General features: G+C 40.1%; 1 protein-coding gene across 3 annotated transcripts in view; it reads left to right on the top strand.

Moving 5' to 3' along the window:
• Positions 1-1958: 1958 nt before the first annotated feature.
• Positions 1959-12326, top strand: part of fbn2b (fibrillin 2b) — a 61300-nt gene continuing 50932 nt past the window's right edge. For all 3 annotated transcript variants that reach the window (XM_034881803.1, XM_034881804.1, XM_034881802.1), the window contains exons 1-2: positions 1959-2099; positions 6098-6423. In XM_034881803.1, the coding sequence (XP_034737694.1) occupies positions 6245-6423 (179 nt within the window). In that variant the 5' untranslated portion in view covers positions 1959-2099; positions 6098-6244. The remainder of the gene's footprint in view (positions 2100-6097; positions 6424-12326) is intronic.

The raw sequence follows: 12326 nt of genomic DNA, 5'->3' as shown, positions 1-12326 counted from the left end.
TCAACCAATAACATGGCAGTTCTTTCAGTGCATTTAGGTGTGTGGTCCTGGTCAAGACAGTCTGCTGAACTCCAAACTGAATGTCAGAATTCGAAAGAAAGATGAGTTAAGCAATTTTGAGCGTGGCATGGTTGTTGCTGGTCTGAGTATTTCACAATCTGCTCAGTTACTGGGATTTTCCCGCATAAGCATTTCTAGGGTTTACAAAGAATGGTGTTAAAAGGGAAAAACATCCAGTATGCGGCAGTCCTGTGGCCGAAAATGTCTTGTTGAAGCTTAGTAATCCGTCGGGAGAAGACCGCGACTTTTTGGAGAAATCTTTGAAAGCCAGTCATATTGACTGACAGCTTCATTGACCAATCACATGAAGTCATTTGCTCATCGGGTTTGCTCAGCGAATAGAGAGCCCTTAAAGGAGGGCCGACACCAGAATGAAGCCTGGAGGTTGAAACGAGTGTGTTTTGGCCCATTGATGTTGAATAGTAGACAGATGTATTTTGTCTATCAGATGTTTCTCTTTGCAACAGCTCATCAAATCCCACTAAAGTAGTTGAAATTCTTTTCGGAAAGTAACTCAAATTTGCTGATAGATGTAACACTAGATTTGTTATGTCAACAGTTTAGTAGTCTATACCCTCAACTTTTCACTTCTGGGTTTGCCCCGTTAACGCTGGAAAATCCGGCGTATGTCCTTATTTTTGACCGGATTCTAAACTTTGTGGATTTATGACAACTCTGGTTAACTGCTCCTCAGATCTCGGCAGGGTGAATCCAGACAGCTAGCTAGACTATCTTTCCAATCTTAGCTTTCTGTTGCACGACTAAAACAACTTTTGAATGTAGACACGTTTCACCGAAACAAGTTTCTTCCCAAGGCTATTTTGCAGCGCTAAGTGTTGCCCATGATGATTGTGAATGGTTTTAAGAAATGCCAATAAACCAGAGCACATTTTTCTCCCATCCCACCCACAAGCCAGACCCTCCTCTGCAGCGCTGTGGAGGGAGGTCTGGCAAAGCAAGACTAAGAGTTAGATGATGGTTGTGGTCAGATTTAGACTATTTTCAGATGAAATCAATGTATATTTGAATACCTATGGTCTTTGATTGATGCATTGACCTGCATTATGTGTAACTGTAACAATGCACATACATCGTTATTCAACCTTTGCTATCTCACTTTATTTAAGCTTAAAGAGTCTCCTTCCTTTAGCTCCACTTAACCCTTTTTTGATTGAGAGTGGGGAAATCAGTGCAGTGGGCAGAAACATTTTAGATGTGCTCAGCTGTCCTCACCAATATACCACCCAGGTGGTCACTCTCTCTATGTGAACTTCCTATCAGCAGCACTTGTGGCAACAAAGCACAAGGATGTGTCAATCACAAACACCAGTGGGCTGAGGCAGTAAATAGCAGGACTATTTGAATAGCAAGCGTACATTTGACACACTGTGACAAAGTAACATGCTCTTTATGCTCTGCTGTTGACTTCATCTATACACAGACTAATACATTGAAGTGTGTCGAGCTAAATTAGACTTCCCATTTATTTCCGCTAAATGACCATAAATTATGATAACTAATCGCAGTCTACTGATATTTTTCTTCACAACCCATCATGACCTCTCCACCATTCATTGGATAATGTTAGTTATTCTATTGATCCGTCATTAGTAGCTCGTTTTCCCTAGCCTGATGTTAATGCAAATGCTGCTTAGAAATAAAAAAAATATCAAAGAGACTCTACTCTGGTGAAACTTTTGTCTCATCACTGAGGTAGCCTGAGTGAGTGTTTTTTTTGTTTTGCAGAGTGATGATAGTGAAGCCTTGTTAGCCACAGTGTGAAGGTTTAGCTGCTTGGCCCCTGTTATAACAAGGAGTCTTGAGGAATGTGGGTTTGTCCTGCAGTCCGTTACTACCCCCTCTCTCCCTCTGTCTCTGCCTCACTCTTGTGTCCCCTCCCCTCTCCCAAACAGGGCATTTCCCTAACTTTTCTCTTTTTCTCACAAGGCTATAGTTCAATATTCCATTGTGGGGCACATATCCTGTCTCAAATTCCGACACTGGGCTCCTCGACGCAAAGGCACTCCAATTGTTGCAAGGTATTGTGCTCATTAGTGATCTGTTGAATGCAGTTCAATGAACTTATCAATAGCTTGGATTGTGACTATTGTTTCAGAAGCCCGTTGTTTCACGGGGATTATCTATTTGTCCACGTCTGTTAGATAGATGGGGCTCAATTATAAGATTTAGACGCAGAAAAGGGATACAAAGTCTAACGTTTGTTCCTGAGCGGGTGAAATTGCACTTTTTTTAACCGGCTTTTTGAGAAAATGCATGGGAAAAAAACCGACAGACTAGTCACGTTTTACAGTTAGGTTGCTCGCCTTGTTGGAGTTTTCATACTTTGGTATCAACTTTCCCGGCAAGTAACGTGGAATAAAATGTGTGTTTCAGCTGGAGCTGTGTTTTTCTCCATTCATAAAGTTGCGGTGACCTGAGCTCGTTTCAGTGCTGCAATAAATAAATTAGTCTTTCTGTCAAGTTACAACTGCTCCTATGGCTGTTTTATAGCTACTTCTTAAGTGTGGCAGATGGAACCTGAAATTTTTTTATAGGTTACTTTATGGACTTTAAGTGCGCTTCTCATACTGATTTTATTCATCCAAGTAAAAACCTATTTAACGGTACCAACTGGTTTTTGCATTTCTTAATATTCCCTTAGGAATGTAAAGATACGCTGCGATTTTGCGTCTCAAATCACTCTGCGATTAAAATGAATGTCAGATAAAGGACATGTTGCGCACCAATGCTAATGGAGTAATTGATAATGCAGACGCCTTTACCTGCGTTATTCTGACAGCAGGGTTGGAGAAGTGCAGCAGAGCTCCCACTCGGTAATTGATCAGGCATTTCTTTTGTTCTGCATTCATCCCGCCTCCATTCACATTTCTTACTCAAGCAGCTAAAGCCATGTGTTTTTTGTGTGGAAAAATCTTTTGTTTTTTTAATTACTCGGATCATATGACGCTTAATAAGCCCTACTAAGAGTTTACCACTGCATTTAGGCTTATGCACCACCACAAAGGATTGTTGTCAATATACATTTAAGTAGCATACTTTTATTTGTCTCTCCCCTAAAAAAAATAATAATGGGAATAATTACATGCAATTTTGTTAACATTAGTATCTTTTGATTTCTATGTCTTCCTGTCTAGACCCTGTCTCTGCTAGCATTTTTCTTTTCATCTGCATGTTGAAGTGAATTCACTGCTCATCTATCTCTCAACTTCTTTTTAAAATTAATCAGTGTGTCAGTGGGATGCAGAGCCATATTTCTTTTCTTTTCTTTGTTCAGCCCATAAATATAATGTGGCTATGTCTGCTTCAGTCATATATCACCAGGGGCCCACAGTTGGCTCTTAAACCTGTGGTCCGTGAGGTAGAGAAGAGAAAATAAAACTCATGGCTGTCCAAAACACTTTGGCTCCGGATCTTTTTCAGTTTAATGTAATGAAGTTAGGACACGGTTGTAAGACTATATAAGCTATGCATAGGGTAAGCAAATCCAAAATTGAGGGATGCTCCCCTCTTTTATTTCTGTCAAAAGTTATTCAGAGGCCTAAAGGGGGCAATGCAATCTTACTATTTAGAGATTATTAAATGTATAACTATTTATTTGGTTTTATTATAATCCTTATTAAGAATCCTTTAACTGACAATGAATATTTAATATTCAACACACTGCATGTCTCTCTAATCAGTTTATGACTTCTCTCTTTGTAGTGTGTAGTCACTACATACAGTATTTGGTGTCAGTGGGGTGATAAACCACTTATGAGAGTGCTTTGAAGTGCAGTATAGTGAAAACAGATTGCTGGAAGTCAGGATTTAAGTGTCTCTTCTATTTCCTTGTATGCTCTTCTTTCTTCACCCCCAACTCATATGTTTTCTCTTTTCTTGGTATAACCACCAAGCATGTCACAAACACAAAAATCAAATCAGTGAATAATTCCATAACAAACCATTTCACAAGAGAATTGTACTGTGTATTGTTCTTCACACATTTTTAGGGTTGGAAAATATATGAGAATGATTTGTTTGAACTGTTTTACAAGGGGGAAATTGTTCTGGTCTGTTAGAGCAATGATTCCTAACTAGGGATACTTGTACCCAGGGGGTTGTTCAGGAGGTATGTGGAAAGATCAACTAATTAACTTTTTTAGTAAGCTGCCGATCAACTTGTCAGTTGTAACACAATAAAATGACATGTAGCAAATTGAGAGTGGATGGAAATAGTTACCAAACTACCAGAGAAGTTAGTTAGCTAAAAGTAATGAATAAACAGCTGACGGTAACTAGCCAGGTCTATGCTAAAGGTAACGGATAAACAGCTGAAACGATTAGCTAAGAGTAATGAATAAACAGCTGAAACAATTAGCTTAAAGTCATGAATAAACACCTGAAGTTAGCTAGCCAGGCATTGACTGAAAGTAAAAGATAAATAGATGAAACATCTAGCCAAATCCAATTAGTAGGCTAACTCACAAATGCAGACAAAAACAACATGATGATTTATTTGTATGAGATAATTTTGCTTTTTTATTTTTTGAGATTATCTTTACGGGCATTTTGGGCCTTTATCTTCACAGGACAGATTAAAACATGAAAGGGGAGAGAGGAGGAATGACATGAGAGCCGAACCTGCGGCTGCTGTGTAAACCTCTACATGTGCGCGCCCTACCAACTGAGCTAACCCAGCCTTATTCAATTTGATTCATTTGATCGTGCGCTGCAGTTCGGTCTAGAAACCTTCACGTTTAATTCTCCTCCTTCAGTTCACAATTTTGCGGGAACCAATCACAAACAGGCTTATCTACCTGGCTTGCTATCGGCAGGTTTAACACAATGAAGATCGAGAAGCGACCAAGCAGCTTCTTGTTTACATTCAACATAGCGCCCACCCGGTGATGCCAAGGTTGATTCTACGTCACCTGGACCGTTGGTCTGATTGGTTGAATATCTGTCCGACTGAGTCATTTGAACTGTGCCTGTTGGTCACACCTCTTGTGCAGAGAAAATACAGAGCAGGCTCCCCAGACCAATGCTCAATCTCAAATCTATTGAGCTTGGCTTGGTCTGGTGATAGCTGGACTACAATGCCTGTTCAAAAGGTGCAGGCCGATTGCTTGATCTAAAAAATGGCTCATCCAAACAATATCACATTTGACACTAAACAATACACCTGCGAAGAGAAAGTTGCGTCCACCAGGAATGCTAGAGTATATGCTTTATTTGCTAAAGTTAACAGCTATTTGGAATTGTATTTGTATATACAAAATCAATAATTCCGAAAGTTACACCTCTAATGTTGACAATGTTTGAGTTTACCACAATGTAATATTTGGTGTCTATTTCTACATCTATTTTTGAATGTATTGTACTGTAGCGAGTGATGGAAATAGATCTGTATATAATAATAATAAGTATAATAATAATAATGATATATAACATATATATATAATATATAAGTATAATAGGGGTTTCCTCTTAGTAAGCGGTGTGTACATAATGCACTACTAATGAACATGTCCATTAGATGTCAAGAGCTTGCACTCCACATTGCATTTCTTTGCATCCAGCAATACACCTGCCAAGTGTGAAGGCAATCGGATAAACGGCTGTGAAAAAAGTAAAGCATACAGGCAGAGACTCCATTTTAATTATTTGAACACATTTGAAATATGGTGCTGATGAAGGAGTATATGAGCTCATCTGACTAGGCCGTGGGGGTACGTCAGACAAAAAAACACTTTCACCCTCAGTGTAAGCTTGATAAGTGATAAGTGATTGGTGATTTGGCGAAGGCAAGCATCGGCTATGGAACCTACACACTGGCTATAACTTTGGTCTACCCACCTCTTTATAGGAGACAATTTTAAGATCTGTCCAGGGACAACGGATGAAAAATAGCCTTTTGGCTAATTCTGGTGCATTTACAGTAATGTTGATTAATGTACACTGTCCCTGTCAAATAAAATTATTATTATTATTATTATAAGTATTTCTTAGCTTTCATCTTCTTTCTTCCTCTGTCTAGCCCCTACTCTGGAGTGCACACCAGGACTTTTGATCTGGATCCTGGATTAGATCCCTCTGCTCAGCCTGGGTCCATACGGTGAACAGACAGTCAGAGAGCGTAAAAGGTCACATAGACATACGATTGGAGGGATAGCCAGACCGACCAATGGGATCAGGGAAGCTGGCCCAGGTGCTGCTGGGATGGGCGGCAATGTGTCTTACAGCGTTCCATGTGGCTAGCGGAGAAACTGGGAATGGACCATACCAAGCCAGTCGCTTCACCGGCACTGTGGACCAGAAAGAGGTGCAGCGGGTTCGACGCCGTGGCCAGGAGACACTGAGAGGGTAGGAATGACAATCTGTGTCTGTGCGTCAATGACTCTTGCAAATCCCAAATGAGCAGTAAGGCATGATACATTTTACTATCGATTGTAGTCACATTATACTGTAAAAGCTTTCATAACAAGAGTGCTGAAAAGTAGACACGTGAATTAAGTTTGGTTTTGTACACACAACTCAGAGCATTTGTAGATGTATCTGGATAAACTTTAACATACAAATGTCTTTCCCCTTTCTGCTTTCCTGGAAGCTCTCTTTAAACAGCTTTCCTTTCTGGGCTGGGGCCAAGCTCGACTTATACCAAATTATGCTGCTGAATACTACCACATTGTTTTCTCAAAAACAGCAAATGTTTGACCTTAACAGGCTGCTCGCCACACTGAAATCTCCCAGTGTATTTAAAGCAAATTTACATTTTTCATGGGAAAAGAGGGAAAAAGCTGCTTTCTATACATCTCACGAGGGGATGATGAGTAAAAAGCATGACCCAAATTCCACTGAGTGTATTAGTTAAGCTGAAGAAAGTAGTTTAGGACTGAGATTGCTAAATGGAGGCAGGAAAATAGTGTGAGGGTGTGCACACATTAACATACATGTGTATGTTTTTAAATGTGTGGTTCATTTGAGTGTCTGGATGTGGGGAGTATCCCGTGAAATGAGCTACAGGGATCACCTCTTACCAGCAGCAACCCCCCTGTCACTTTTCTCTCCTGCAGTCCAATTCTAACCTACTTAAACCATGAATCTGGGTGTGGGATATATGTCAGTGCTGCAAAGAGTTTTCACTGTATATTTAGCCACTTCTTGAAAAACAAAGGATGTTTTGTTGGGCCCCGTTTTCAGTGTCTGCATCAGTTATTCCAATCAGACTTCCATCTGTCCCAGCTTATGGTTCCCCCGGTGCCAAGCCACAGGAAATGAGGTATTCGTATCACCCAAGGGGGGTATGAAAAGGGGCATTTGTTTCACTGCTGTAGGTGACAAAGCAGCAGAGAGAATAACGTTGGGCAGGAAAAATATGAAAGAAATAGAGTACAGGAGGAAATGAGAGATGAGATGAAGAACAAATCTGTAGCGATAGCGTCCTATAATTGGTGTTATTTCTAAAAACGTATTCAGTAACGATCCCCGCTGCATAATAGAAAAAAGATTTGATTGCCTTGTCACTCATTTTGGGTTTATATGGAAGGCTTTTAGACATATTTCAAAGGAGCTGTTTGTGCCAAACTTTGAGCAAGCAAAGTCCTTTAGCATTTTCTACTCTAATGTCCATTGTACAGACACCATGACAAAGTTATCCTGTCTGATCATCAAGTGTTCATTAAACCAATGAATGAGGTCATTGGCATTAAACCCAAAACATGAAATCATCTGTTTGAAGAATACTTTCCTTTCACAGTTTGTGTAACAGACAGAACATGAGAACATGTCACAAAAGGCTGCAGACCTTTTCCATGACATCATTAAGTCTTGGAAACACTAGTACACATAATGTAGTGATAGCTTTGTGTGCCGAAGTAAATAGGTGAAGAGATAACAGCATCTCTGAAACTTGTTAAGGCTTAAAAGCTCTATTTGCACCCCGGGCTGCGGACTAGTACGAGTACCACACACTAAAGTTATTTGAATAAATGTTTGAGATCTTTTAAATTATTTCATTTCATTTCTAGGTGTTGCCTGGTAACTGTCACTTGAATTATTCCAAAACTTGAACGCACCTCCCATGTGCTGCGGCAGGCTGGCCAAAGCAAATAGGTCTAATGTGTTGACATTATTTTCAGTAACTGCTGGAGTGTCGGCTGAAAAAAATCACAGTTGATCTGGAATCGGGGAAATTAGTCATCTACACTTGAGAATGTTTCATCTCTGGACAGAAGCCGTAGGGGGAAGAAATCAAATGATGAGTGAGTAGTACATGTTTTGGCTTTGTGTAGTGAAAGTGAATTTTACAATGACTCATTTACCCTCAAAAGAATCCGTGCAAAATCTGGTTTGTGTCTTACTGTAATGCTTTCATCTAAGTATTGCAGAAATCACAGTGGACTGTCAGTAACTCAGTATTCTGGTTCTATGGTTCTCTGAGTGGGTGATGGAGGGAGGTTAGGTTAATGACGGTCATTATGCTGGCCTTGGGCTGGGGTGGAGTGTTTATTTGCTGGCTAGAACTCCATATCCCCTGGTCTGTCTCTGGTAGTGCTGGGTCTGATGCTGACTGACTATGATTTATTGGCTCCCACCGCACTGCAGCCTGGCATGAGTCCACTTAAGAGCAAACTGATCAGATCTTAGGTTGGCTGGCTTGCTGGCCTGCGTTCCCCGATGGATAATGGACTGTCTGGTTGGTAGAATGAGAGAAAGAAGGTGTAAGACAGAGACTGAGAGTTTTTGCTTGCTGTCAAATGCCCTCCCAACTAAAATAGTTGAGTATGCATTGTTTAATAACATCTGTTGTATGCTAGAGTTAGAAAACAAACCTTCTTAACTTAGCCCAGCTTGGCCCAGGTTTACCAAGCTCTGCTGAGGAGAGACGCCTTGGATGCTGGCTAACTTGGCAGACAGTCAGACCCAAAGTAGAGAATAGCGAAGCTTTCAGCCACTCCGTTCCCTTTCAGGGTAATGTCAATACCACCCCGATGGCTTGGATGGGGTCCTCGATTTACAGTCTGCCATGGCGTATGCCTAATTTGAAACAGAATAAATGCCACAGGACAGACCTCTTTTTTATTGCAGACCTGCAATATCTGTGTTTTAAGCATAGGGGAAGGTACAAAAAGACCCACAAAAAGCTCAAGAAGAATTTACATTGGAATGAGTGAACAATTGTCAGTTTCTTTTTTGTTTTCTTGCGCATTAGGTTCCATTTTAGGTTATGTGTCGGCATTTTATGCTTTCTGTGTGTGCAGGGTAAAGCCAAGCTGTAATGACTGGGTAATCTGGGACAGCTGATTGGCATGTGGTCTGTTTACAAAGTGGATTATTGTCAGACTGTATTAGAAGATTTAGCCATCAGTCTACTTTCCACATTTGACGTCTCTTTCCACACTGACATAATCACCATAAAAACACTTTGCATTTGGGCACATTAAGGCATTGCATGAGCTTATTTGTGTACATCACTGTATTTCATTTACAATTACTTCTGCTAAACATCCCGTTGTTAAAAAAAACAAAACAATAAACGTGAATCCTGACTGGGGTTTGTGTGGTTAACCAGAGTGAAAGTTAAGCTATACAACTGTATCTCCTGTTGTCTGTCAACCAAGAATGTCATCACACCACACACCACCATAGTGATTTACTGTACATTTTGTATCTGTCCCTTTCTGTTACACTGCCAACAATCTCTCACTTATTCCCTATTATCTCTATTCCTCAGTTCAATTCAATTTTAATTATTTTAGCAAGACAATACTGGCAAGATTATTCATCTATCAATGTGTTTCTCTTGTTGCTCTCCCAATACATTTACTGGAGTATTAAAATGAAAGTACAGCTTTGATCTGCTCACATTTTCCTTCATTCAATTTTACTTCACTATATTTCATACTGAGTGTGTGAATGAAACATTAAGTTGTTACATTTCACTAATGTAATGAGGCTGGCCAGCTGGCTGGTAAGCTACGTAGCTCGCTTGCTAGGGTGCTAATTATTTAGCAGTGCAGAGGGTGCAGAGAGAGGAGGTCTATTACGGTCTTTATATTCAATTTCAAGGTATAGGATATTGGTTTATTGTTAGTTTATTTTGTAAAATACCAGGCCGATGACCTTTAACCTATGGCCAGTACGCTGACACACACATGGATATACAGTCATCTGACCTGGAGTCTGAGCAACTGTGAACTTCTGGCCTGCACCATGCTACCCTTCCTAGTAGGTCGGTGGAGGCCTGCCTTGACCTTTGACCGCTGTGGATTCCTGCATGGCAAGAGGACACTCAGGCTACAGCTGCATGACTTGTAGATTTTGCTGTCTTTGCAAAAGCAACAACAAAGACACCACAAATCTCAAATCTTTCCAATTATATCTTATTTTCATAACCAATGCAGTTTAATTTCACCATCACTTGATTAAATTAGCGAAAAATGCTTAAGTGAATTTTCCAGACGTCAATGTGACTTATTCATAAGCCAAAGATATTCACTTGACAAAGTTATACGGCACAGAAAAACAGCAAATTCTCACATTTGAAAAGCTGATACAAAAACAATTAATTACTAAAATAGTTTTTTGTAGATCCATTTTCTATTTATGGATTAAACGACTATTAATTTCAACTAACTGATTGCATTTGTTACAAGAGATGCACATTGTAATACCCTACATAGTTTTTGGCCTACTTCATTTTTGAAACTCTGCCTCCCACTTCAACTACTTCATTCTTCATATTTCCCCTTGGATGAGGTGGCAGCTATTTTCCTTATGTTACTATTAATGGCAGTTAATGAGCGATGCATGGGCCGGGAGGCACTTTTAAAGGCGGCAAAATGGCCACAGAAGAGTTAATCTCCTTTAGATTAAGCCCTGAAAACAGTAGGACATTTCAATATTGAGGAAAACCCCTAGGGCTTAACCTCCGTTTTCATGGCTGTCTTTCATTCTGTTTAACTTCAGTTCATCCTCTAAAGCCTAACCAGAGCACCTTAGGGTCAAACCCCTATAATCCTTCATATATTGACATCCGCTTGGTCTGTAACACTGGAAAATCTTCAACGCTTTGTGGAGAAATAGATCAGGGGAGATGTTGTGTTCACTGCTCATTAAGTGCTGGAATGCCGATGTCTCCCTCCATGCATTTCAAAAGTTTTTTTTTGGAGCTCAGTTTGGTTTGTGTGATTGCCCCAGAAATCCAACCCCCACTAAGGGTCTGGCCTCTATTTGCTTATGCTGCTCCTTCAATTCCATATCACTGTTTTCCGCTCCCCACTCCTCCTCCTGCTTCCTCCTCTTCTCAACATAAACTTGTTTTGCTTTCCCTCCCACTGATCCCCTGTTGTTTTCCCATATTCCTGTCTTCCCTTCTCCTAACCACCATTCATCTCACTCTCTATACACTTTCTCTCTTAAACCTTGCGTTTCAGTTTCTGTGAATCACCTGTTTGCCTGTCCCCTACACATCAGTGACTGTACTGACCTGGACACATTCAAATCATATTTCCAAACCTACCTCTTCAGATTAGCCTATACCGTCTATTATTACTACATTTGACCTGCTGTTATTTCTTGGTTTTATTGTATCACATGCTTTTAAAATGTGTCTGTGTCTGTCGCTGTCTGTTTTATTGCTTTACTTGTTTTTAATGTTCTTAATGTACTGGTTTTTATTGTAAAGTGTCTTTAAGTACTTTGAAAAGTGCTGTACTGGTATATAAATTAAAAGTAATATTATTGTTATTATTATTATACAACTAAAACATGTACATTTGTGTTGCAGTCTGTGGGCTATTTATATATAAAGATCAGTTTACCTATCACGGGGCGTTCCACTCAGCCTGTGAAAACTGGTAAAATGTCTTTTGTGGCTCTGGATTCAGCTTTGCAAAGTCTGAAAAAATAACTGACAACGTCGTCAGAGTTATCTTGAGTTAGGCTTGTCACTCCTTATGTTTTGTTGTTTTCCAGAGCAGGGCACCGCACGGCTCTACTCTACTCAGCTCTTTTTGGTTTTGCATTAGCAAATGTTCTTGATAGTACCCAATACTTGTTTTGGTACCACCTCGGTCAAGGTTCCAAGCGAGCTAAGCTGATATAAGAAGGTGAAACACTGCAGATTACTGATTGGTCAGAGAGAACCGTCACTAGCACGAAACAGGAATTCCTGCACAAACCCGCCGATTTTACAGTGGGTACGGAAAGTATTCAGACCCCTTTAAATTTTTCACTCTTTGTTTCATTGCAGCCTTTTTCCAAAA

This window comes from Etheostoma cragini, chromosome 9, assembly GCF_013103735.1.
Source record: "Etheostoma cragini isolate CJK2018 chromosome 9, CSU_Ecrag_1.0, whole genome shotgun sequence".
In the NCBI taxonomy this organism is placed as follows: Eukaryota; Metazoa; Chordata; class Actinopteri; order Perciformes; family Percidae; genus Etheostoma; species Etheostoma cragini.
This window is presented reverse-complemented; position numbering and strand designations above follow the sequence as displayed.